Genomic DNA, 25143 nt, shown 5'->3' with positions numbered 1-25143 from the left:
TTTGAAGCTACGCACAGGAGGGTCTCTTCACATCTGCTCCTTCCCGCTTCCCACCAACCAGTCCACCTTGGAGCACCCCAGTCCTTGTGAAATCACAGCCGCTGTCACAGAGACCAGCTCCAGACAGCCTTGTGTCATTGAACCCCTAAGTGCTGGGTAAAGATAAAGCAGGAAGCAGCAGGGATTGGACAAGCAAACGTGGTCGGGTGGGTTGGTAATCAATGCCAGGTGATTTAGCCTGCTGGGTACCAGGAAAAGCCTGGAGCCAAACGACTGACTTAATCAGTTGCCCTGGCAACAACACTGCCCTTGGCTCTACCCAGACAAGATTGAGTTGAGCCTGTTGCCCTGGTAACTCGTGTTGCTCCCCCGGGACAGGAAGTAACAGAACTTCAGCTCCGTTGGGTGAGAACACCTCCCCCAACCTGAGGAGGTCCACCTGTGCATCCCGCTGCCAGGTGCAGGGCAGCAGTGGGATGGGCTCTCCACATTCTAAGTGCCTATGGAAGACTCTTGTTACCAAAGGGGAGCCCCCAGGAAGGAAGCTGGGGCACTAGGGCCAGGCTCTTCCCGTGTGCCCCTCTCGCCTCCCTCCAGGTTCTCACTCCTCTGGAGGGGTCTGCAGGGAGCGCCAGCCCCTTCCTCCATCGGAGAGCTTGATAGAGGTCCTGGGCACTGGCTCCTGCTTCCTCACCCGCAGAGGCAGCCATCAGTGACCTACTGAAGGCTGGGGTCGAGCCAGAGGACTGTTGCCTGCAGAGCACTGTCACAGCATTGGCCAGGGGGACATGAGCACTTGGTCAGAAGCCTGGTGGCAGTCTGGGTGAGTCCTTCCAGCCCCATGGTGTGGGTCCAGATTTGTAACCACCAGGCAGGGCCTGCAGGGAGGCCCTGGGTGATGGGGCGGGGGGAGCACAGCCCAGTCATTTAGACATTTCCTGAGGCCAGGGGTTCTTCCATCTTTGCTGCCTGCCTGGAGAGAGGACGCCGGGTGGAGGCAGCACCAGGCTGTTCCACACCGAGACAGGCAGCTGCAGTCCCGGTCTCAGCCTACGCCCTGTGAACTTTTGATTTTTCTGCCCTGGAGTTGGATGCTGACCCGTTGTAACTTCTCTGACTGGTCATCCTGCCCTGGCCAGTGAGCTGGTGGGGGTCCATGTCGGACAGAGTGACTGAGAAGCGTGGAGTGGGGACTGCAAGGAGGTCCTGCGCCCAGGCACTGAGCAGTTGAGGAGATCCCTGGGAAACAGCGGCAGTGTGACTCAAACAGTAAGAAGCACTGCAGCTGCTGGTCCTTTAAATCTCACCTCCAAACCTCAGTGTTTTTGGTTAGGAAAGGAGGCGCCAGGGAGCTGGGGAAAAAGAAGGCTCCTCCTCCCCCTCCTTCTCCACCACAAGATTCCAGCTTCCCTCCTGTCCCTGGCTCTGAGCAGAGAATGGGGAAGACACAGATAATCAAGGGTGACAGAGAATACCCAGGGAAAAAAAAAGATGGTCCACCCTGGGAGCGCCACCAGGAGATGGAAGGAGAGTAGAGGCTGGAGAACGGGAACCACAGACACAAGACAGGATGAGGACTGAGCCCTGGGAAGGTGGGGAGGCCACGCCTGGCTGTGCAAAGAACAGCAGCTGAAGGTATTTACAGGAAAAATCCTCAAAGTAAATCAGTGATAAGACTGTCCCGGCCTCTCCTTGCTGTCAGGTTAAAGGTCATTGGGTGGAAAGACTCAGAGAAATCCCAAGAAGGGAAGACTGAAGGGGCCAGAGTTCCCAGGCAGCCTTAGGAAAGGGAGAGGCGCTCACAGCAGGGCTGAGTTCGGGGCCTCTCCTCCCCCAGGTGAGGTGTCTAACCCAAGCCGGCTGTCTTGTTACCACACACACAGCCTAGACACTGTTGACACAACATCCCCAGGTGGCAAGGGTCTGGGGAGGGGCTGAGGAGGCAGCTGACCTGGGACAGCTGGACTTTGACTAGGCCCTGCCCGACCCCCATGCCGGGTCCTCCTCTGCACCCTCTCCCCCGCTCCCTCCACTGCTAAAACTGGACTCCAGTTCAGACAGGGACTGGCTCTGTCCTTGGCGAACAGCAGCATGGGCACCGACCCAAGAAGTCACGTTGACTGACATGGGGCCCCTCAAGCTGGCCCAAAGCAAGACCACGAGAGCCGTTTTTTCCTTTCAAATGCAGTTCTTTTCCAACATTGCCTGCAACAGCTTCGGTGCAGAGATCTGGGGCCAGGGGGAGGAGCGGGGGAGGCACAAGGGAAGAAGAAAGGAAAAAAAAAGCCAGCTGCACAAAGCCTTTCTCTGGAAAAGCCCAGGCTCGGGGTGGTCGAGAAGTGTGCCTCCTTCCCCACCATCCCCTGGAGCTCCGGCTTTGCGAGGCACAGATCCCATTCCCCGTGTGAAAGAGCTGTCTGGGAGAGGAAGAATGGCTGCATCTGGATACGTATGTGTATGCATATATATAGATATATATATATAATAGGCTATATTAGAAAATTCTCTATGTATAAATATAAAACACTGGTATCCAAACATGACACCACAGCTAACTAAAGTGCTTGACGGAAGTTGGGCATGTATAAGTATGTAGGTAAAACTATTCATCCTGAGGGAGCTGGGGAAGCGAAAACATGGAGAAAGGGGTGCTGTCCCAAGCCAGGGCCCCAAGGGCACTCAGGCTCCCCAGGACCTCCACGTCCCGTCTGATCGCCATCCCATGTCAACACCATGCACGCCTCATCCCCACCTCCGCCCTGCTTTCCCCACTGTGCTTCCTCCCACGAGGAGAACAGTGTTAGACAGCTGGGCAGCGGGGAGTTGTTCCCACAAGGAGCACAGCTCAGCCTGTGCCCCCAGCTTCCTCTGCTCACAGGGTTCGGAGTGAAGGGAGCGCTGGGGGCAGGAGAGGAGGACTCTTGTCATCATAATTAGTAATTTGAAAAATAAAACACCAAGGCTCCTCTAGGCCAGGCTCTGCCAGCCCGCCTCCCGGGCCCCCTGCCTGGGTGGGGGCTGGAGGAGGAAGGAGGAAGCCTTGGGGTGGCTGACCCGGGAAGCTGCCCTTTTATCTGCAAGCCCCAAGCAAAGCATTAGCACCTCCACCATCCCCAGACCCCTACCCTTCGAAACAAGACCCATCTGGTCTCAGACCCGCAAAACTGCCACAGGCAAGTGGTCATCGGAGCTCCAGGGAGTAGAGGGGCCCCAGAGAGCAGCCCCCCGGACACAGTGCTACAAGAATGGGTTGGTGTTTGGAGGGTTGCAGGCAAACGGGCTTGATGAGGATCCAGTCTGGAAAGAAACAATCACCACAAATTGTTAGATTAGGGAGGAAAAGCTGGAGGCCACAGAAGAAATGCAGCTCAGGATTCTTTTCTCCCTCAAAATTACTGTGCTGAGGGAAGAGGGAAAATAAGGGAGCTAGGAGGCAAGCAGAGGGGCGGGGAGCGCAGAGGCTCCTTAACTAGCCCACTCATCCCTGGCTGGGCCAAGGCAGTTTCGCGAGGAAGGGGCGTGGTTCCGCCCCACATTGCCCTCTTCTCCTGGAAGGATTCTGTCCCAACCCCCAGAGTGAAAGGCCACACCCACACCAGGCCCGGACCCTGCACCGGCCACTCACCATGAAGGGGTTGGTGGAGATCCCAGCTGGCTGGCTCAGTGGCCTCTGCCCCAGCTTGGCAGATCCCTGGTCTCCGAAGGAAGAGCCTGGCAGGAAGAGCAAAAACTCAGCTGACAGGAACCCTGCCCCTCGGGGCTAGTGCTGCCTAGCTCGCCTGCCTCCCTGCAGGGCAGGCCCAGTTACATCCCAAGGTGGGCAGGCAGCGGGGGCCTCCCCAAAGCCAGGAAAAAATCTGTGGAACAGTCAGAGGACACAGGCAGGTCTGTTGCTTCCCTGGTCTCCCCCTGCTGGTCCAAAAGGGAACTAGCTCAGATGTCTGGCTCCCTAATACGTATCTCTCACACACACAGACACACACACAGACACACACAGACACACACAGACACACAGACACACACACACACACACACACACACACACACACACACACACACACACACACACACACACAGTCCCTGGGGGTGGGAATGGGGTAAGAAAGGAGGGCGCGGTCTGAATCCCTTACCATTCTGCTGCTGAGTCACTGAGGTCGGTGGGGGGAAGAGCGGTGGGGGGAAGAGCGGTGGGGGGAAGGGGCTGGAAAAAGCCCCGGTGGGTGGCACCGTCTGGGGGAAGCCAGGCCCAGCACCGCTCATCCCAAAGCCTGGCCCTGTGGCGGGAGGGAGGGACATGAGGTAGGTGAGGTTCTGGAAGGTGGGCAGGAGAACAGTTCTTCCTAAGTCCCTCCAAGACACAGAAATGGGATATAGTTTTTCACCACCCAGAGGTGTGGAAGTACCCGAAATGAGCACGAAACCCTTCAGCGTCCAAGCATCGTGTCAACCCTGCCCTCTCCGGCCTGTGGCCTGTGGCTCGGACAGCAGGGTAGTTATGATCATGGGGTCAGCTTTCTGCCACCTCTTAAACTGCATAAATCAAAGCAAATTACCAGCCCTCTCTGCCTCAGTTCTCTCATCTCTAAAACGGGGACCATGCCTATCTCCTCGGACTGCTGTGAAAATCAAATAATGGATGTAAAGCCCTAAGTGTTGGGCCTGCCACGTGGGTCAGCTTGGTAGCAAATATTATTCTCTCTTCCTGGCCTGAAGGTTTTAGAGGAACAACAAAAAAACAACAAAAAACAAACAAAAAAACGAAGGGGGGCATGAGTGTGAGTTTGGAGAGAGAAAAGCAGAGGCGGGGGCTGGGGAGGGGCAGGAGACCACAGGACTCCAGCTGAGGAGGGCAGGGAACAGGGCCATGGTTTCAGGTGGGACACAGAAGGGAAGGAGGCTGGGCTCCCAGAGGGAAACTGAGGATTGGAGAAAAAAGAATCACCACCACTACCAGTCAGCCTTAACCCTTCGGAACTGGCTCAGGGAAGGGGCAGCCTGTCTTTTCTAACTCCGAAATTCTGATTTGGTGACTTAGGGGCCTCTAGTTTTTGCCCACTAGGTGGACTGGAAATTAAACCGGCCTGGCCTGGGCTGGTGACTATGGAGAGAGTCAGGGCCAGGGGACAGTCTGGGAGGCTTACCTGTGGCCAAGCCATTGGGCTGGAAAGGGTTGGTGGAAGGCAGCTGGGCGTGAGCAGCAGGTGTGGTGAAAGGGTTGAAGGCTGCTCAGGGTGGAATGGGGTAGAGGAGGGATGAAGAGCTGGTTATTTTTTTCTCATTTGGTTAATATCGTGATAACTGAGCATTCCTCTAAATCCTGGTGTGCATCTCTCCCCACTCCCCTCCCTCCAGGGTCCCCAATTTCCTCTTGGCCTTAGATCCCCTCCCTGGGTCTCTACACACAAGACTCACCTCCAAAGGAGAGCCCTGTGCTTCCGCCTCCACCAGTGGTGGCCGACTGGAGCGTGGGGACCTGGCTGGCCATCCCGAACATGCTGTGATATGGGGAGAAAAGTCGGCGTGCACATCATCTAGCACCAAGGAGGTGAGCTGGGCAAGGAACTAGGAGATGGCAAACTCTGTCCTGCCGGACGGGAGGAGCCGAGTGGCTGGTATAAGCAAGGCCAGGCTTTCCTGGCCGGCTCTCCTGCCCGATGGCAAGCTCCCCAACATCTGGACCTACCTGCTAGGGATGCCTCCAGCTGATGCCCCGGGTCCCAGGAGGCTGCCCGTATCTGCAAGGCTGTTGGGCTGACTGGCAGGTGCCAGAGGAGAGGCACCAAATGGAGTCCCCTGGCTGCTCCCTGGGCAGGCACAGGAAGTAAAACAGGGGGTGCTGGCATGAGACAGGACGGAAAGGGCAGGAGGAGAGATGGAGGCAGAGGTGCAGTGGAGGGGGAGGGGAGGGATGGCACAAACGGGGTCCTCTGAGGCAGCCCGTTCTTCCCCCGGATCGGATCACCCAGTTCAGGAGGGTTTGTCTCCCACCGAGAATTCTAGGCGATGTGAGACTCAGCCCTTCTTAATCTCCCTAGCGCTCAAAACCGCCACCGCAGAGAGAGAAGCAGTTCTTCCTCCTCGTCCAGGTCACCGTCCCTCCTGCTCTAGTCTGGATTACACTTCCCATTTTTTTCCTTAAGAGATGGAAACGTCTGTCTTTTGCCTAAACCAGCATTTCCATTTATGAATAAATCATATGAAGGGGCAGGTAGAGGGGTGGGGAAGGAGCTGTGAAGGGCAGAAAGGCTCAGGGACACTTGGGTGACTCGGGGAACGCGGAGATGGCACTGGAGGTGCTGAGCATAAATCTCCGGCCTCGCCAGCACCCTTCTCACTCCCATCGAGCCGCCTGCTCCCCTCTCAGGAGCCCCCTGACGCCAGGACCTCAGATCAGGGCTGGGACGCACTGCCCACGGCGCAGGGCGGACAGCAGGGCTCTCCTGCCCTCCCTGGTCTTCATAGTCAACATGGAAGAGCCTCACAGGGGAAGTTTACAGAACAGCCCTCGGGGCGGGTTAGCGTTAGGGTTAGGGTCCAATCAGCAACCTGGTCTCGAAGGAAGAGGCCTGAGGCCCTGTCATTTTAAGAAAGCCTCTTTATCTGAGTGTCTAAGTCTCATTTGTAGTGTGGGGTCCTGCCAACTACTCTGGGCTACAGTGAGGGTAAAATGAGGCTACAAATGGGGAAAAGCTTGATTTTTCTGAGTGCTGGAAGACTTTTTGTTACCGAAGGGAAACACACTTTACATAGTGCCCGCCTCCTGACGGTGCTCCGGAAGGGTTTGCTGAATGAACAGCTGAACAGGCAGAGGGAGAAGAACTGGATTCCAGTTGTGGTTCTGCCACCTGCTACCGCTGTGACTTCAGCAAACCATCTCTCTCACTCTCCGGAGCCCACTTTTGTTCTTGCTCCCCAACCCCGCCCCCTGTAGGGTGGCTGTAAAGGCCCTCTGAGATAAAGTATTTTGAAATCTACAAAGCATAACACAAATGTGAGGTATTATCATACCTATGAGATACTACTTCCAGGGTCAGAGAAGCAAGACAAGGTCTCAAAGGAAACACAGGATGGCTGGCTCAGATGGTAAACACGAGCGGAAAGGGCCCGACCCACAGCCCTCAGCTCTGGCCTTTCCACGCTGCCTTGAACAAGAGGCCTTGCCCATGGCCTTGGCCTGCTACCTCCTACTCACCCTGCAGGCTTAACAGAACCATGTCTTCCATGGGCCTTCCTGACTCCAGTGTTTGATCCTGGTTTTCCTCTCCTAGCACCTTGTTCTTTTCCTTCCTAGCACTTGACATATTTATAGTGATGTATTTTTGTTTATTTCTGTATCAACTGGGTCCCCACTATACCAAGTCCACTGCCAAGAATTCCCTTACAGGTATAACTTGCCAGTGTGCCGAAGCAGGTTATTAACTGCAGCGCTGTTCAGCAGCAAAAGACTGGGACCTCCTAAATATTCAACAACAGGGAACTGAGCAGATAAATTATGGTCTAGACATAAGTTGGACAGTGGTGCAGCTATACAAAAGAATGAGGAAGCTCTTAATGTACTACTAAAAAAAAATCTAGGGCTTCCCAGATGGCGCAGTGGTTGAGAGTCCGCCTGCCGATGCAGGGGACACGGGTTCGTTCCCCGGTCCGGGAAGATCCCACATGCTGCGGCGCGGCTGGGCCCGTGAGCCGTGGCCGCTGAGCCTGCGCGTCCGCAGCCTGTGCTCCGCAACGGGAGAGGCCACAACAGTGAGAGGCCCGCGTACCGCTAAAAAAAAAAAAAAAAAAAAAATCTAACAGTACTGTTATTTTATTTATTTATTTTTTTGGCCGCACCATGCGGCTTGCAGGGTCTTAGTTTCCCAACCAGGGATCAAACCCATGCCCCCTGCAGTGGAAGCGTGGAGTCCTAACCACTGGACCGCCAGGGAAGTCCCTAATAGTACTGTTAAGTTAAAGAAAAATCAAGGTTCAGAACAGCTTGTATATTATGCCATAAAATGCTCAGTAAAAAAAAAAAAAGAGAGAAAACAGGACAATAAAAGATGAGTAAGTGAAGGCTACTGACTCCTTTCCCCAGAGGCACAGCTGTGGAGAGGTGAGACGAGAGACCAGCGTGGGTCAGGCTGCAGAGACATTTTGTAGGACGGGAACTTGAAGTGTATTTGTGGGAAAAAGGGGCATGCCGGTAGAGGTGGAGAAAGTGGAGGTGAAATTCAGATAGGAAAGCTGATGGGACCAAGCCCTGCAGAAAGTGGGAAAGGACGAGGGAGGTAACCTTCACAAGGGAAGATACTTCTCTTTCTCAGACACGAGAGGAAGAAGAGGGAAAGGAAGAGATAAAGACACAAGGCAAGGAAGGAAATGGCAGGGCCGGGGTGGTTCTCAAATCCGCGTTGCTCCCTGGTCCCCTCAAACCTCAGCCCTCGTTTCTTGTCAGTACAGTTTTGGGCTTTCTTCTGAGCACCTCAGAACTGCAATGTGGATCTTCCTTTTCTAAGGGGTGAGGCTGCTGTGTTCATCCAAACCCCTCTGTTAAGGGTATCTTCCTGGTGCCAGGCACAGAGCATACCTGATGGGGATGGGGGACTGGCTGTAACGTGGAAGGGCTGAGAAGCCAGCAGGGAAGCCGAGTGCCCAGGGCCTGCCTGCGAGGTTCCAGGGATGGGCCGCTTCTTGAGAGCCAGCACTCAGGGGACAGTGCTCTCCTCAGCCCCTCTCCCTCCCCAACCCCTGGGCTTTCCTGAGGGACAGTGCTAGGCTGTAGCCACTGCGAGCCCTGGTCTTCAGTCCTCTCGCACCCACAGGCTGTGAGGAAGGCTGGGAAGCCACCAGGGCGGTGGTGGATCTTTGGCTTCTCAGACCCCAGGCCTTTCCTTTGCCCGACGGACTCGAGGTACATGGACTTTCCCAGTGGACACAGCTCCCCGTCCTTACTGGGGTCCGACTCCTCAGTCTTGCTCTGGGCCCTTGGGTCAGGGTGCTCCCCTCAGTGAGGACCAGGCTCTCCGCCGAGGGCGGGGAGAGAGTGCTGTGTGCCTCCTGGCCGGCGCTAGAGGGCAGAGCGGCCCTGGCTCAGGCAGGCTGGGCTCCCTGCACCGAGGGCGCGTCCTCAGAAAGGAGGCCGACGCTCCCAATACCTGTGCTCCTTTGCTTCCTATCCACTGCCAGAGCCTCACTCCACACAGCTGGATTAGTAGACTTGCCTTCTAACAGTTTCAGGGGAAACCGCACTTTTAGAAACCCCCCTTCTCCATACTCCCCCTCAGATATATAACAATACAACCAGCCTTGTCAGAAGAGACATCCACCTCTCACCCAAATCTTCCTACTTCCTCCCCAGTGGTTCCTCACTTCACACTCACAGTAACCCCCTCGTGGTCATGGTGTGGCTGGGAATGAATGGGATCTGCCACTGATCACACATTTGATTTTGGCCAAGCTGAGCCAGTTTCCTCAGCTGCAAAACAGAGATCTTCCTTTCCTCATGGAGATGATACGGGGGTGCTCCCCAAGCACCGTCAGCGCTGGTGGGCTCTGGGTCCGGCCGTGGGCTGTCTGCTTCTTGAGATGAGCAGACACTGGACAGACGGTCCATCCCAGGTTCAGCCTGGGATGGCTCCAGGGCTGACGCCTCCCTTCTCTCCTTTAAAGCTTGGCACTTTAAGCGCTCCCTTTAAACTAATCAGTTGCGCTAGGAAGGCATCTCTGAACCAACCAATTTATAACCACCTTGTAATAGGCTGTTTCCTTTCCAGATCCCATTCCTGGGAATAGTTCCCTCTTGCTAAATTGATTATTCCTGTACCAGTATACACGTTTGCCAACAGCATACAAAAGGGCCTATTTCCCCACACAATACTGGCCATTATTCATCTTTAAAAATTTTGTGAATATAATGTGCAAAATTACTATCTTATTCTAACTTGTGTTTCCCCTGATTAGTTAGGTTGAGGACATTTTCATGTTTTTTTCTGGGTATTATCTGCTTCTATCCCTTGTCCATTATTCTAGTCTTTCTTATTAATAGGAGTTTAAAAAGGCACCTTATGGTTATTAGCTTTTTGTCTCTTTTCCATGTTGTAAGTGTCTTCTCCTCATCTGCTTCATGCCTTTAAGGACATGAAACATTGTGTGGGGACATTTTTTAGGACATCTTTTACCATATAGAATAACATGTTATATAGAATAACATATTATATAGAATAACATGTTATATAGAATAACATGTTATATAGAATAACATGTTATATAGAATAACATGTTATATAGAATAACATAACAATTTCTCCTTGTTAGAGTTTATGGAGATTTTGTTTCCCAGTATATGGTCAAATTATAAAAGGGTTATATGTTTGAAAATAATGTATATTCTGTATTTTTGTTACAAAGTTCTACTTATACTTCTTAGGTCAAACTTGTTAAAGTCTTCCTCAAATGGTCAACTCTCTTCCCTCCTCGTCTATCTACTCCACCTATGAATCTTGTGAGAGAATCTATTATAGTCTCCATCTGTTGGTTTATCAGATTTTCTTTCTGTCTAATAGTTTTTGCTTTATGGATTTCAAGGCTACTCTGTCAGTTACTTTAAGTTCACAATGTGAGAACTCTGTTGTGAATTTTAAATTCTGTCAATATAAAATGTCTCTTCCTGTTCCATTCAAAAAATTAAAGACAAGAGCAACAGTGGGAGGTGGGGGCGCTGTGGACAGAGCAGAGAGTCAGGAAGTCTGCGCTGTGGGATGGGCTCTGCTGGGCTGTGGGCTGCATGACTAGGGAAACTGCTAACTGCCTCCTTTGTTAAAGGCTAAATTTGAGGGGTTCCTTCCAGACCTCAAAACTCTAGGGTCAGAGGACCTGAGACAGAGGCTTCTGCCTTGGGTCGGCTGTGGAGTGGGAGGAATAACTTACCGAAGCTGTGACTTCCAGTTAGCATCCGACTGGCTGGCAGTGAGGGTGGGGCAGGGAAAGGGCAGGTAGGTGGGGAGGAGAGAGAGAGTGTCAGTCACTGGCCGGCCCCAGACATCTGTCCTCACAGCGCTCCGGCTGCCCTCCTGTGTGCAGGGTGTCCAAAGGAAGGAGGCAGCCCGAAAGCTCTGAAGCCTGATTGATGTCTGGGAGCTTCGGGAGGGACCGAGTGCTTTAGGGGCCTTTAGACTCTCCTTCCATCCCACAGGAACAACACGACGCAGTGTTGGCAGGCTTCTGCTCTAAGAGGGATGCCTGAGGACTTCTGGAGACCACCTAGGACGCTGACCCAGACCTTGCCCTGGGGGCCCTCTCGGGGAAAGGTCATGTCCATTCTCATGTTTTCTAGGACTCGGGTCTCCATTACTTCCCAGTCAGCGACCTCCTAGTGCACAGCCTGCACAACTCCTGATGCAGTTTTAGCCATTTCCTTACATGAAGAAAAAGAACAGAGTCCCTTCTTCCCGACAAGAACCTCATTAGACTGCCCTCATCCTTTCCTGGAGCTTCTCCTCTTTGTGCGGTACGTTGGGTGGGTGCAGATGTGAATGCAGGGTGATGTATGGGTGTGGACAGTGGGTCACAGTTGCAAGCAAGGAAGCCAGAGGGGCAGAGCTTACCTGGGGGTGCTGGCTGCGCCTGGAACGGGGCTTGGCCAGCTGGAGGCATGCTTCCAAATGCAGAAGAGCCAGGGCTACTGCCAAAGGCATCGAAGTTGGCAAAGCCCCCATGGGAAGGCGTCTGACCTATAGGTGGAAAGAATATAAAGGTTATGTTTATATATGATGTATATGTAATCCATACCACACGGACTAGTTCTGAAGGCCAAGGGCTGCTCAATGGGACATCTGCCTTCCTGCAGGGTCCTCTTCAGAGGGAGCTGGCAGGAGCCTGGGGCAGAGAGCCGGACACATGCAGGGGAAAGGGCATCTCAGAGGCCTCCAAGTTCACTCCCCATTTTTTGTCCTTACTCCGTGAGGCATTAACATTTTTGTCAGGGTCTAGTTTAGGCGGAATCATGGGAAAAGATTTTGCCGCGGGGAAGGGCTTTAAAAAGGAAAAAGGGAAACTAGATAATCACTTTGTTCCACCCTCTACTGGCTACTACTGATCTTCTGGAAGAGGGCAGGGGAAATGGAACCTGTGACAATCCCCTTGCCCCATTTTAACAGAGAGAGAAACTAAGAAAAAGGCTCTTTCCAATGCTCTAAGAGGGAGGGCTGGGAGCCCCCAACTGCCATGCTTTCTGGTCAAACTCCCAAAACTAATCCCGGCTGTACTCATCTGACCCACACCCTCCCAGCCGTGATACTTCAGAATTACCATCACGTTCATTCCTGTGCAGAGAGCTAGGGCCGAGTGAATTCCTTGTGTGATGCGGACATATGTTGTAGGAAGGTTCTCTTCCCAAGTCCCACTTACCCCCAAAGGCTGGGAATGCAGCAAAAGCTGGTGCCACCTGGGGAGCAGCAAAGGGGTCTCCGCCGATGTCGGCCAGCAGGTCAGTACTGGCTTTCTTGACCGAGGAGGGGGGAGGTGGCTGAGAGCTCCGGGGCTGGGACGTCCGGGGCTGAGACTGACTGACAGACTTGGAGGAGAAGGCAGTACATATAGCACTCGGAATCCCAGCCATGACCCAGGCCCTTGCATGGCTCCCCGGGCTGCCCCCAGATAGGCGAGTGGAGAGAGAAGAGAGGCAGAAACTATACTCAACCCAGAGGGTTCCCGGGCAGAAGGTGCCTGAGCCCTTCTCATCCCTAATTCCTCTGTCCTCTCAGTGCAGCAGCTCCCAGAACCACATATTTTAGAGCACGTTAGTCAAGGCAACCCTGAGATACACAGGGATGTCACCCAACAGCCCCTCCTCATCTTTCCCAGGCGCCTGAAGCAGTGTCCTGGCCCCTGTTTTTCCTTGGAGGAATGGTCACGTTTGAAGTCGATACTCTGACTTCCCTAAATACCACTTCCTGTTGGGGTCTTTCTTCCAAAACATACAGATCCAAGGTGAGAGATGCAAGACATGGGAACAGCAGGGCTGAGAACCTGCTCACACCTCTTGGACCGTCGTCTGCTAAGTTCAGGCGATTGGATTTAGGAAACTGATACCCCTGCCTCCCAAATCCCAAAATAAGTTGCAGGGCACATCTGAGAGTTACCTGGCTGGAAGTGGAGGCAGCAGCCGAGAGAGATGGCACAGGATCCCCCAGAAGTGTCCGCGGGGGCTTCCCTTCTGGAATGGAGCCCTGGACGGGGGTGGAGGTGCCACCTTTGGTATAAGTGGGCCCTTTCACTTGGTCTGGGGGGACATACCTTGGAGAAAGAACAGTTAGGCTAAGAGGAGAGGGGTGAAACCTTGGACCTTGCTCAGCTTAGGTGCTTGAGAAAACACAGGTTACAGCAGTCAAAGTCCTTTCTCACTTTCCCTACTGATTCTCTTTTTTGAACTAAAGGGAATTTAGCAACTTAGCAAAGTTCTGCCTAACTTGAGCTTCCCCTTTACTGTCAGGTGCTCATTTTTTTCCTGCAGGGATGTTCAGTTGGCTCTGGCTTGTGCCGGTCTTCCCCTCATCTCTCCCTCCTCTTTCTGACACATCAAACCATCTGGGTTTCAAGTAATAACACCTGCAATCATGCTGAGCAACAGGTGATCCTATTTTCCAACTTCCTACTCAAGGGCCCCCTTTTATTTCCTGGGAGTATCTTCAGGTTCCTCCTCCTCTGCCACCTCATCTTCTAAGTGCTCACGGTCTATCCTGCCGGCTGCTGCGCCTTCTGATCAAATCCCCTTCCACTCCAGTGGATGCGGTCTCTACTCCGGATGTATTTTCTTTATCCCAAGGACCGCCCCCCGAAGGGACTCCAAAATTCTGTTTTATCCACACCAGTCTCCTTGCTCCCTGAATTCTCTTCTCCACCCCAGAGTTACCCCCAACCATGCACAACCCCCACCCCCCAGAAATCGAACAATAGGAAGTGACACCTGGGGAGAGAAAAGGCAAGAGAGAACAGAGATGCTGTTTCCTCAGCAGGAAAACAGGGGACATATGAATCACGGGTTAAAAGCATGAAGCTAGAGGACATGTGCTCCCAGCCACCTCTCTCCATAAATGAGATCAGCTGAGCTATAAAAATGAACCCAGACTCCCTAGTGGGGGCCCTAGCTCTCCCCTCCAACCAGTCTACTGTCTCCCCAAAAGAGGGGACATCGAATCTGCAAGGTTAGTGACCAAGAGCAAGTTGTTCTTTCCTGTACCTTTGTTATTTTGAAGTCAGAATTCGGCCCTAACTGAATCTGAAGGGAACAGACTCAACCCTCGTCTAGCCTTTGAGAGAAGCCCCAGTTCAGCTCTGGAAACTGGACTGTAAGATGAAGTGTGTCTTGGACACATGTCTCCAGAGCAATCTCTTTCCTCCTCCTTACCATCTCTTCTTCTCATATTTTTCCTGGAGAAACTCCTTCACCTTCTGAGGATCCCTGGAATCTGGTATTAAAGATGTGCGAGCATCGAAAAGACCCAGCCAAATCTTCCTGCAAACCTAAAGGAATGAAGTCAGGTGGCAAAGAAACTGAGGCAGAAAGCATGAAATGGGAGTCAAACCATTTCCAGCTCGTTCATCAATAGACGTTTATCGAGCATGGACACAATGTGAGGATCTGGGTACACCTACAAAACAGACATGATCCCTGTCCTCGCAGAGTGGATCATCTAACGGGGAGGTCATGCCTTAGATAAATAAAAATACATTTATAATGACACACTGTGACACATCTTGTGAAAGAAAACAGAGGGCCATGAGAACTAAGAGGGACTAAATTTGGATGGAGGTGGGGTCAGGAGCCATTTTCAGAACTGTGGCTTCCAGAACACCCCCTAGAGGCCCTTGTTTGCACCCTCCAAGTTAAGTCTGTCACCCATAAGCTAGGGATACTGCTGACACCAAGGCTGGCATCTTCCCACCAGCAGATTTAGCTGGAGAAGGGGTTTAACTCCCTTTCAAGTAAACGACATGGCTTAGACCCAGTTGCCGAGGCTCCAGTCAGCAGAGCTGGCTCCAGGAGCTCTTGCTCGGAGGGCCTGGCTCAGTCAACCCTGAACGCTCGTCACTGTGGAGCATTTCCCCCCTCGAGTGCCCAGGAGCCACCTCCGACAGAGATTTTGCTTCTTCCCCTGATTCTTCCAACAAGGGGCCTGGACAAACCCCAAATTTTATAACTAAGTCTGTAAATGTACACCTGGACATAAGTTAAGATACCTTACATATTAAAAAATAAGGGAAACTCGAACAAAAAAGAAAACTGTAGGGCTTTTCTATACTCTTGAGGCAAAGCTCCACCGACAGATAGGGCAACTGCAGCCTGGAACCCTTCCGTCTGGGGTGGCTCACCTCGTTTCCACGGGATTGCAGGAACACTACTTCAGGCTCAGTGAAAGTTGTCATGGAGATGGACTTGACACGATGAGGGGGGTTCAGGCCTCTCCTGTGGGAGACAAATAGAAAAAAAGAGAAGTAGAATGCCACTAGCACTGCAGGTCTGTTTATGGGAGGAGAGGGAGGGGGAAAGGATAAAACTACACGTACACGAAACTCTCTGACTGAAGCTACTTCCTAATTCAAGGAAAGAAGGGAGGCAAGAATGTTCTGGAGGCTTCTCATGAGAGACAGGGAACCCCAGTCATTCTGGAGAGAAAGGTAGAACCTGCCCATCCAGAAGCCTCCTCTACCTCGGCTCAGACCACAGCAGCTGAGTGTTCAGACTGAGGGGTATTTCTGGGAACTCTGGCATGGGCCCACTTCCCGTTTCCTGCTTCATCACTGTTTGAGACCTATAGCACATCCTCAGGGTCCCAGAGCCCATGGAGACACAAATCCCTCATGCATGAGGGAAAGCAAAAACGAAGGCCCGTGACTATCCCTGATAATACCAACACAGATAAGATTTGGAGACAAGAGTCCCTAGGCTGGCTGCTCCACCTCTTGACTACACAGGAGGGCGGTGTGGTGGAGGGATGGAGCGGGCCCCCCTTTTTAGGGAGTGATCTCTGGGAAAAGAAGTATTCCAGACTTTCTTTCACTTCTAGATCTTTCAATGAAGCAGGAGGAAATCAGGTTCAATCATGAGTATGAGACGGGCATGAGTCAGGAACATATACCCTGTAGGGATGCTTTTGTGCCAGCTCTGTGTATTCTGTTAACTCCCTGGGAGTCCAGCTCTGCCCACAGATGCCCTGTGGAGATTACAGCTGAGAAGGCTTCCTCACCCCCATTCAGCTGCCCTCCAGAGTGCTCTAACGGGAGCCTGGGGCCAAGCCAGGCAGGCTTTCAGAGGTTCCCCTTTCCTTACCTTCAGTTTTACTCTAGTCTGAACCTATGGCCCTCATCACATGAAAACACAACTGGCTGAACCAAAACAAATAAATTAGACCCTGGGGTCAGGAGTGAAAGACCACGGGCACATGCAAGAAAGACAGTCTCAACTGATAAGCCCTCTTCTGGTTTTCACTCCCCTGGAAAAAATGGGCAAAGCAAGACGTGAAAATAAAAGTAACTCTAGAATACGGTCCTGGCTGACGCCCTCAGGAAAGCGAACAAAATTTACCAGATGGAAATCTTAGGGAAAGGTGGAGAAATCACACATGCAGGTTTACAGGTACACACGATGAATACAGGTGCCCAGGCGAGCCTGGCAGAACGGCAGTGCATGGGTTAGCATAAGTGAAGGCAGCCTGGGCGGGGAGAATGGACAGAGGACAGAGTACAAGGTAAACAGTGAAGGACAGCTGCTCTTTTGGACAAGTTACCGATTATGGGATTCTAACCAAGGACAGGAAGGACACTGGAGGCTACAACTGGGGGCGTTTTCAGCAATTCTGCTACTAGACTTGGATGGGTTTCAAAATACCCCTTTAAAAGATAAGCAATATCAAAGAGGACGGATGCCCTGAGGAAAGATGAGAGCCGGGAAAACCAAAAGCCAGGCTTTGTAACTCGGTGTCAAACCATAGCTCTTAAACCTGATTTGACCTGAAGACTCTCTTCTGATTGCATTTCAGAGACTTCAGTTTTCTCTCCTAAAGTCTCTCTTACCAGTGGCTTGGTTCTGTTTTGGTCCTGAAGTCCAGACATCCCGCAGTCCAGACATCCCACTTTGATACTCTTTCCCTTGCCCTTTCTCACCTTAACCACTGTGCCCTTCCCCCTGGGAATGCCAGGCCTTTCCGAGGTCTAGCCAGAGCAGACCTCTCTGTTCCTATGATCCCGGGCCGCCCTATCACCTCCCACTGACAAATATTTACTTTGCTAAATAAAACACAAGGCATTGCGTTTGGCACTGTGGGGGATGCAAAAATTATAGGACCTAGTCCTCGATCACTTGCTTCCAAGAAGGAGCCAAAGAGCCCGGAGAGGGTACTTCGCAATGCAGCAGGCGCACAGTCAGATGGGGGAGGACGTGGCACCAGGATGCAGCAGTGAGGGAAGAGAAATGGTCATGGGAAAAGTAAAATGTATTATGTTTACACTAGAAAAACAGATTCTAAGCCTATCACAAAAAGGTCATTGACATTTCCTGACAGGACAACCAGGAACTGTTAGCAAAGTATAAACAGGGAGGTGTGCTTCCTTGGCAGGGGTGGGGGGTGGGGAACTTGACCCACTCATCAGTCTAGAGGGGATGCTTAGAGCAACAGAACTTCCTCTGGCTGAGCTTGGATTGGAGGGATTTTGAAGTGGGGTGGAGAAAGGATAAAGGAAAGGCAGAGAAAAGAAGTGATTTAGGTGCTTTGGGCCAAATGAATCTTGTGGAACAGGATGTTTCCATAGCACAGTACAAAAAGCAGTGCTCTGACCTTGATGTCTGTAGACTGGATCATGTATAACCAGAGCCACGGTTTGGGGGCAGGGAGAGTCTACACGGCAACACTGCAGTCCAGGAAGAGGGCCTCGTTACACGGCCTATGAGTCAGAGCGTTTGTCTCTGAATCACAGGGAGGCCACTGCTGGCCAAGAGAAGCAATTTAGAAATGAGAGCCCCTCTCCTCCCAGGAGCCGAAATCAAATGGTCTAGGAGTGTTGTGTGTTACCGGGTACAAACCAGGGTCATGCACTGGGCCAGATGGGAATCACTGGCCTGGAATTAAACAGACCCAACTCTCCAACTTGCAGCCAGTCTCCCCAACATAACTCTCAGGTTCTCCCCGAAACAAGAAGAAGTGAGAGCTTGAAGGAGGCACTGCTCTTTGGTTATCACAGCAAATTTATTCTATTATTTCTAACCAGGAGGAGCTGGGGAGATAGAGATAAAGGTATTTGCCCAGAATAGGGCAAGTTTCTCTAGTTGAAGGCAAGTACATTACTAGGGCTCAAGCCTTCAGCCCAGTCATGATGTCTTCTACTTCAGTTTCCTTTTCACAGGGCACCTAAATGGCACTTGAAGTACTCTGACTCACTCTCTGAAGCACTCTGAATCACTTGGCAAGTGAAGCGACTTGCAGAGATCCTAAAGTCTGCCCAATCCTCCCTCTCTTTGCCTCTCTCCCTTCCCTTTGCTTGTATTAAGCATACTACTATTTCTGCAAATACCACATCTTTTGTTTCTCTGTGGTCATCACCCTCAAACTGGCCCATGTTTTGTTTCTATCTTGCTTCATAGAAGCCTCAAACCTGCTCAGCTGCTCAGATAAGAAGGGTTCTGCCAGGTCGACAGTGGAAAAAACCAGTTCTACCCAGCACCCAAGTTCCTTCATTTGTGCCAGATTTGGACTCGGGCATTCCTTACCTCTGAATATTTGTGTTCAAATTCATACACTCTAGATTGTGTTTCTTTGCCCCTGGGATTCCATTCCTCTGCCTCTGAGCAGGGTTCAGCTAAACCAGGTTAGCTTTTATCTTGGACCCAAACATTACCAAGAAGAGTTCCTCTTAGGAAGGCTCCCCATTACCCTGCTCCAGGGTCAATTTCACTAATTTTAAGGAACTCCTTCCTAACTCAAAGTCCCCTGCTTCGACCCATTTCCTGAAGTTCTTCCTCAGTGACAGTAATAAACAGCTGCCCTCACGTAGAGACACGTGGACTCCTGATACTACCAGCTACCTTCCTCTTCAGGCTCAATCTCAATCCTTTCACATTTTGCCCCCTTTCTTCTCACCCCTTTGTTAAGTTGTTATTTTCTTAGGAGCTTTTCAAGTTGTCCAAAGGCCCTATACAATAAAATGCCTAAATCTGTAATTTTAGAGACTCTGTCCATCTCTGCCTGGCAGAAGTGAATATGAAAGGAGAGGTGCGGACTTCCCTGGTAGAGCAGTGGTTAAGAATCCGCCTGCCAATGCAGGGGACACAGGTTTGATCCCTGGTCCGGGAAGATCCCACATGCCGTGGAGCAACTAAGCCCATGCGCCACAACTACTGAGCCTGTGCTTAGAGCCCGCGAGCCACAACTACTGAGCCCTTGTGCCTCAACTACTGAAGCCCGTGCGCCTAGAGCCCGTGCTCCATAACAAGAAGCTCACATACCGCAACGAAGAGTAGCCCCCTCTCGCCGCAACTACAGAAAGCCCGCACGCAGCAACAAAGATCCAACGCAGCCAAAAATAAAATAAAATAATTTTTTTTAAAAAAGAAAGGTGAGGTGCGAGGGGATGGAGGGACAGGACTAAAATAAGGGCAAGGCATACGTCTACCTCTCCAGCCCAGACAGATGGAAAAGTACTGAATTATTGAACAACATACTATACCTTTCCTTCCATGGAGATAAAAGTGTTTCGGTTAGGAACAGCTATTAGCGAGCCAGACAGGGAAACTAAGGCACCAGGAGGGTAGCAACTTGTCACAAATAGAGAGCTGTCAAGCACATCTCTTGACATCCAGTCCAGGGCTCCGTCCACCTCAATCCTGACTTAATCCCACTGACAGAATAAAGTTGTAAAGAAGTAGAAGAGACAAATAGCCACTACTGAGACCTGAAAGATGATGGATTAAAGGATAGACTCAGACAGACAGGTCAGGGAAGCATGTCACATACTTGGCTGAAAAACTGGGTGTCAAAGATAGTGCCTAGCCCAGATGCCAATGAGATCTCAGGCCTCTCCGTCTATTTCCTTTTTAAAGAAAAGTTGAGGCATTTTTCTTTTCTTTTCATTTCTCCATTGAGGCATCCAAGCAAACCAGAACAAGAAGGAACACTGAGGCACTGCTTTGGAAAGAAGTCCTTTTCTGTGGCAATTTTTACCCCCCCTAGCTTCAAATGGCAGATTCGTCTTCTAGTTGAAGAGTTAGAAGTATAACTGAACAGACAAGCGCATGAATAGATTAGGGAGAGTAAAAGGATCTCTATCCAGGTTAAGGAAATTAGGTATTGGAAGAAAACCAAATGAATAAAACTAGGTCAAATTTGGGACCTACCACTGTGGCAGCATGTATGTAAATTTAGAAACGGCAGAAATTAGCAGCCTCTCTCTCAGGCCCTCACACCAACACTGTGGGTTTCTGCTTGAGCTGAGAAAAAATTTCTCATTGAAAAAGACAGAAAGAATGAGCTCGCATATGCAGAGCTGAAGGCACAGCCATACCCACCCCCACTATTAAAATCTCAATTTTTCTTCAGATCTTGGGAAATTCAACTTTGGCTGGAACAGTCAACTTTGTTATTATCAGTCAATCCAGCCAGATGGGAACCCTGGCAATTCTGCTCACTGCCCCAGAACACTCCAGCCCCCTAAGTGGTCGACATATTTGTAACACACTCAACAGAAAACTGGCTTTCAAAAGAAAGCCAAGCCTCTGTCTCCTTTCTCTGGCTATGGTGGGAAGTATGATACTTCAATTTCCTCCCCTTCAGTATCCTCTTTAAGCATGAATATTTCTTCTCTTTTCATCATCATAGCTGAATATGAGCTCTCATCACTCTCTAGCCCATGCTGAACTTTAGTTTACTTCGTAGCACTTATCACTACCTGAAATTATATATTTCATGATTTATTTAGAGTCCAAGGCCTCCCCTAGGATGCAAGCTACATGAAGATAGGACTTTGTCAGTTTTGTTCATTACCACAACTCCAGTGCCTAAAACAGTGTCTGGGGCTCAAAGACACTTGACAAACATTTGTTGACTGATAGACTGATGCAAGATATTGGCCTACTACTACGATTTTCACTAGCACCACAAAATCCAAATCTGTGGGCAAGCAACCATGTGGATTTAAGACGTTGACTGGTGTGTGGGTCACCGTGGAGCCACGCCTCTCCATTGCCTGCTGGGCTGTGTGCCCCCTCCTCACTCTACAGCCAGCAGTAAGCACGCCCCACCTCACATTCTGCCTATGGCCCACCTGCCAGCTCCCAGCCCTTCCCAAGGTACATCAAAGGACACTGGTAATACTTTGTGAAGACCTCTTTTAAAGCTTTACATGCTTTGCCCTAGTCCATGCTATTACGACTCCAATTAGCAAAGGAGAAGTACCAAACCACCAGAACCCCGGCAGATGGTCACAGCCAGGGCAACTAAAGCTTTCTTGTAGAGTTTCTTCTGAAATTTGTCTCTTTATAATCTCAACATGCCTTCAGTTCAGCTTCATTTATTGGTCCAGCTTCTTGACCCTTCACTCTACCCTCACTTCCGGCTAACAAACAGTTGGCCTAGCTTCTGATTTCCCCACCACCAAAATGCGTTCCCTAAAGTCTACCACCTTGAGAATCACTCCGAGTGATTCCCATAATGCTTTACCAAAACACTAAGCAAAAATGTCCTTTCGAGAATCTTTTGAAACTAAAAGAAAAGGGGGAGGCTGGTAGACTCCCACCACTTGGTCCTATAGGAACTTAGCTTCCTAAGGAGCTAAGCCCCTAGTTGGAAGTTACGTGCGCCACAGACAGAGACAGGCCTCTTGAGGTACTTCTCTATTAAGCAACCTTAGGCCATCGTCAGCCCCACCCACTGTCTGTCCAGATCACAGGTGTTTGACTTTTCACCAGTGAGCTCAACAATAGTGACCACAGGAGGAAGTGGTAAAGTTCTGCAAATTGTGCACTGATGTTTAAGGAGTTAACTTGTCCAGCAAAAGAAACCGGGTTTTTAATGTGAGCCAGATCCCTTGGCCCTCCTTCTGTCCTGATTGAGGGACATTCATTATAGAAGGGAAGTGTTGTCTATGGGATACTTTAAACCAAGATCTATAAAATAATGATAATGATGTCAGCACTTTCCATTTATTCAGCGTTTTAGCTTTCACGCCTTCGCAGCTGACTAGGGGAATGAGTTAACACTGCTTCCTGGTATTTTCTTCCTGGGACCTAGACTCTGATATGCCATCAGTGTTATCCCCCTGCTTCCTTTGACTTCTCTCCAGACTCTGTAATCAGATTTGCCTTCTCATAACAGGATCTTCAGGAATCTGCTCTCTTTGTACTCTGCACTATAAATATTCCTAAACTTTGCTCCTATTCTCCTCAAAGTACTTGTCCCAGTCTCGAGTCTCTATCCTTTGACTTCCTTTGAGCCTCTATCTCAACTTTTGACACGTTACTGTTCGTGTTCTAAACCACTATCCCAAGAGCCACAATGCTTTTACTTAGACGAAAGTCAAGTCTATCCTCACAACACACAAGTAAGGTTGATTAAAACATAGAAGTTTGGCTAAGGAAGTAAGAATCGAATAGAGAAATAATCCTAAACTGCATGAGGAGACCTGGACCCTCATTTCTGCTCTGCCATGATCATAACTAATATGGAACAACAAATGCTGAAAACAGCAACCCCCATCTGGCATTGGATAAGTTACTAAACCTCTCTTTGCTTCTGTTCTCCCATCTGTCACGCAAGAACAATACCACTCCCTCCTCAGCTCCTAAAGATGTAAGAACAAGGAAAGCGCTCCTAGTTAAAAATGAAACCAACCAAACTAATGTATTAATACTAAAAAAGTCAAAATAAAGCCCCTGATAAGCTTATAAAGATAGACATGCAGGCTTGGTATCAAATGTTAGTCATGCATCTAACCAGATAACTCCCTTGGGGGAAAAAAGAACCTTACTATATAACCAGAAATCTGGGCTAGAAATCTGTGGCTCTAAATTAGCTCAGGCATGACCAAATTCAGTGCCAGTGCCAAGGTAGCACTGCAGATTATTCAACAACGGCCCCCCCCAAATCTAGAAAGAGTCGCCAGATGTTACTACCACGAGCAAGCCATGGTAACAAGGAGCTTAAAGGTGTAAATTATTACACTTAAGGATGGCTCATCCAGACCCCCAAACCTCTGGAAAAGTTAAGTTCTCTAACAGGGCAACCCATCAGCATTCATCTCTTAGAATTGTAAGAAATCTCCCTCTGGGTAGCATTCTAAAGCCCTGCAAGATTAGGATCTGTTCCTGAACACTGGAACGTGGCTCTTTACCTGCCATTACCGTTGTGCTGTCAACCTGGGTTAATTTACCTATTTTAAATTGGTTTCTCCGTCTCACAATCCAGGATGGGCACAAGCCAGAAGGAAGAAAGGTACCCCTTCATGTTGAGTCTAGCTTGCTCTACCTCTTTCCTGTTTGCCCTCCACCTACATGAAGTTCCCTTTCAAGGTGTCTATCATTCTCTGGCCCCTTAAATCTCTAACCCCCACCTGACCCCAGTTTCCTTCAATTCTCCCCACTTTCGGATCGCCTCGCCTCCTTTAGGGAGTTTCTCCAGTTCTCACGCTGTCTTTCCTTTCCCCTGCATCGCGACTCCAATCGTTTTTTGTCGCCCCTGACCCTTCGCCTTCCCCGTGACACCCCTGCAGCAGACGACCCTCTCGGCACATCCTGCGCGTCCCAGGCCTCCCCACCGCCCCCGACCTCGGCTCTGTCCCTTCGCCCCGGGTCCCCGCTGTCCTCAACGCCAACTCTCCGCCGCTCCTTCCCGGTCCTCCCCCCGCGCCGGTCCACTCACAGGAGGCCGGAGCAGGTGGTGCAGACGAAGCTGCCCACGGTGATATCCACGTAGGTGACCCCGCGCTGGGCGCACTCGAAGCAGTGGCGGTTCCCGGCCTGGCTGCAGCCTCCCAGCTCCCGCACCCGGCGACACCACACCTCCGAGGCCGCCTCCGCCTCCGCCTTTCCCCCGCCGACCCCGCCACCCGGCCCTGGGCCCTTCTTCGCTGCCATCACCATGGCTGCTCAACCCCTCGGACCTCCTCCCTGCAAGTCAGGAATCGCCCCTTCAACCACTGCCGCCTTCCCGCCTCCTCAACCGCCCCCGCACGCCCGGCTCCCCCGACAGAAGCTGGGGAGCCGGCGGCAGCCGCGCGAGACTCCTCAACCCCCTGCTTCTCCTGTCCTGCACGCTAATTGGCTAGCCTCCTCCACCTCCTCAGTCTGATTGGCCCGGCATTGGACGGCCTCGAGTTGCGGGAGCTGCCAACGCCACGCCCCACTGCCTTCAGACCTCAGGCCTCTCGGATTGGGCTGCTGAGACCCTGGCTGCGAGAACTGTGCGTGCTCTCTCCTTGTTCCCGCCCCCTCTCGCCACTGCCTCCAGGGCTGACCGCCTCCCACACTCGATTGGTGAGTCTTCGGAACTCGGCTCCGACGATAACTCTGATTGGCTGTCGAGGCTGCAAAGATTGCTGACGAGAAAGAGTGGGTGTCCTGCGCGTGCGCAGCTATGGTCCTCCTGAGGGATGATAATTCCCGCTAAATTTCAAAGGACTAGTTTCAGCTAGAGTGTGCCGAGAGGAACGCAAAGCCGAAGGGAAGTGGCCAAGTGAGGGGCCAAAGAGAAGGAGAAAAGACGGGAGCTCTCAGAGTAAGGAAGGGAGAAGGAGAGGGAGTGCTTTATAAACGCTATGTATGTATATATTTTTTACTCCTACCCTATGCTGTAGGAAATCTCATTTTACAGAGAGTCTTAGGTATACAACTTAGGTAGGTCACACGACTGATTCGTGGCCCAGCCAGTGTTCTGTTCTGGGACGTCTGACTTTAGAAGTCCTGCTTTTAACCACCACCCTATCCGTGGAACAGTATTTGAGCATTCATTTGACAAACACTTATTGAGTAGTTTACTAGGGTTCAGGAACTGTTGTAGACACTTGGACTACAGCAGTGAACCAACCAATCAAAATTCCTATCCTCATGGAATTTACATTCTAGTAGGAGAGGCAGACAATAAACAAAGAATCATCAGCTCTGGTAAGTTCTATGCAGAGAAC

General features: G+C 51.0%; 1 protein-coding gene across 2 annotated transcripts; it reads right to left on the bottom strand.

Moving 5' to 3' along the window:
* Nucleotides 1-2345: 2345 nt before the first annotated feature.
* On the bottom strand, nt 2346-24241 carry AGFG2 (ArfGAP with FG repeats 2). 2 transcript variants are annotated; one of them, XM_082671595.1, is made up of 13 exons: nt 23883-24241; nt 15352-15445; nt 14387-14502; nt 13122-13275; nt 12388-12553; nt 11586-11711; nt 10909-10941; nt 5684-5804; nt 5413-5495; nt 5142-5222; nt 4131-4274; nt 3626-3711; nt 2346-3297 (listed from the first exon to the last, which is right to left on the bottom strand). In XM_082671595.1, the coding sequence occupies exons 1-13, from the start codon at nt 24101-24103 to the stop codon at nt 3238-3240; spliced, it is 1485 nt and encodes a 494-aa protein (XP_082527721.1). In that variant the 5' UTR covers nt 24104-24241; the 3' UTR covers nt 2346-3237. The 2 variants fall into 2 exon arrangements, with proteins under 2 accessions (XP_082527721.1, XP_082527722.1); XM_082671596.1 differs by lacking the exon at nt 10909-10941.
* Between the last annotated feature and the right edge of the window lie 902 nt (nt 24242-25143).

This window comes from Grampus griseus (assembly GCF_964374135.1).
Source record: "Grampus griseus genome assembly, chromosome: 14".
In the NCBI taxonomy this organism is placed as follows: Eukaryota; Metazoa; Chordata; class Mammalia; order Artiodactyla; family Delphinidae; genus Grampus; species Grampus griseus.
This window is presented reverse-complemented; position numbering and strand designations above follow the sequence as displayed.

What these genes read in the sequence shown, in the direction of transcription:
- AGFG2 (XM_082671595.1), bottom strand. Translation starts at nt 24,103, where the DNA reads ATGGTGATGGCAGCGAAGAAGGGCCCAGGGCCGGGTGGCGGGGTCGGC. An exon ending in TGCATTCCCAGCCTTTGGGG is followed by an intron (nt 11,712 to 12,387) that starts GTAAGTGGGACT and finishes TTCCACCTATAG; the next exon opens with GTCAGACGCCTTCCCATGGG. An exon ending in TCTCCACCAACCCCTTCATG is followed by an intron (nt 3,298 to 3,625) that starts GTGAGTGGCCGG and finishes GTTTCTTTCCAG; the next exon opens with ACTGGATCCTCATCAAGCCC.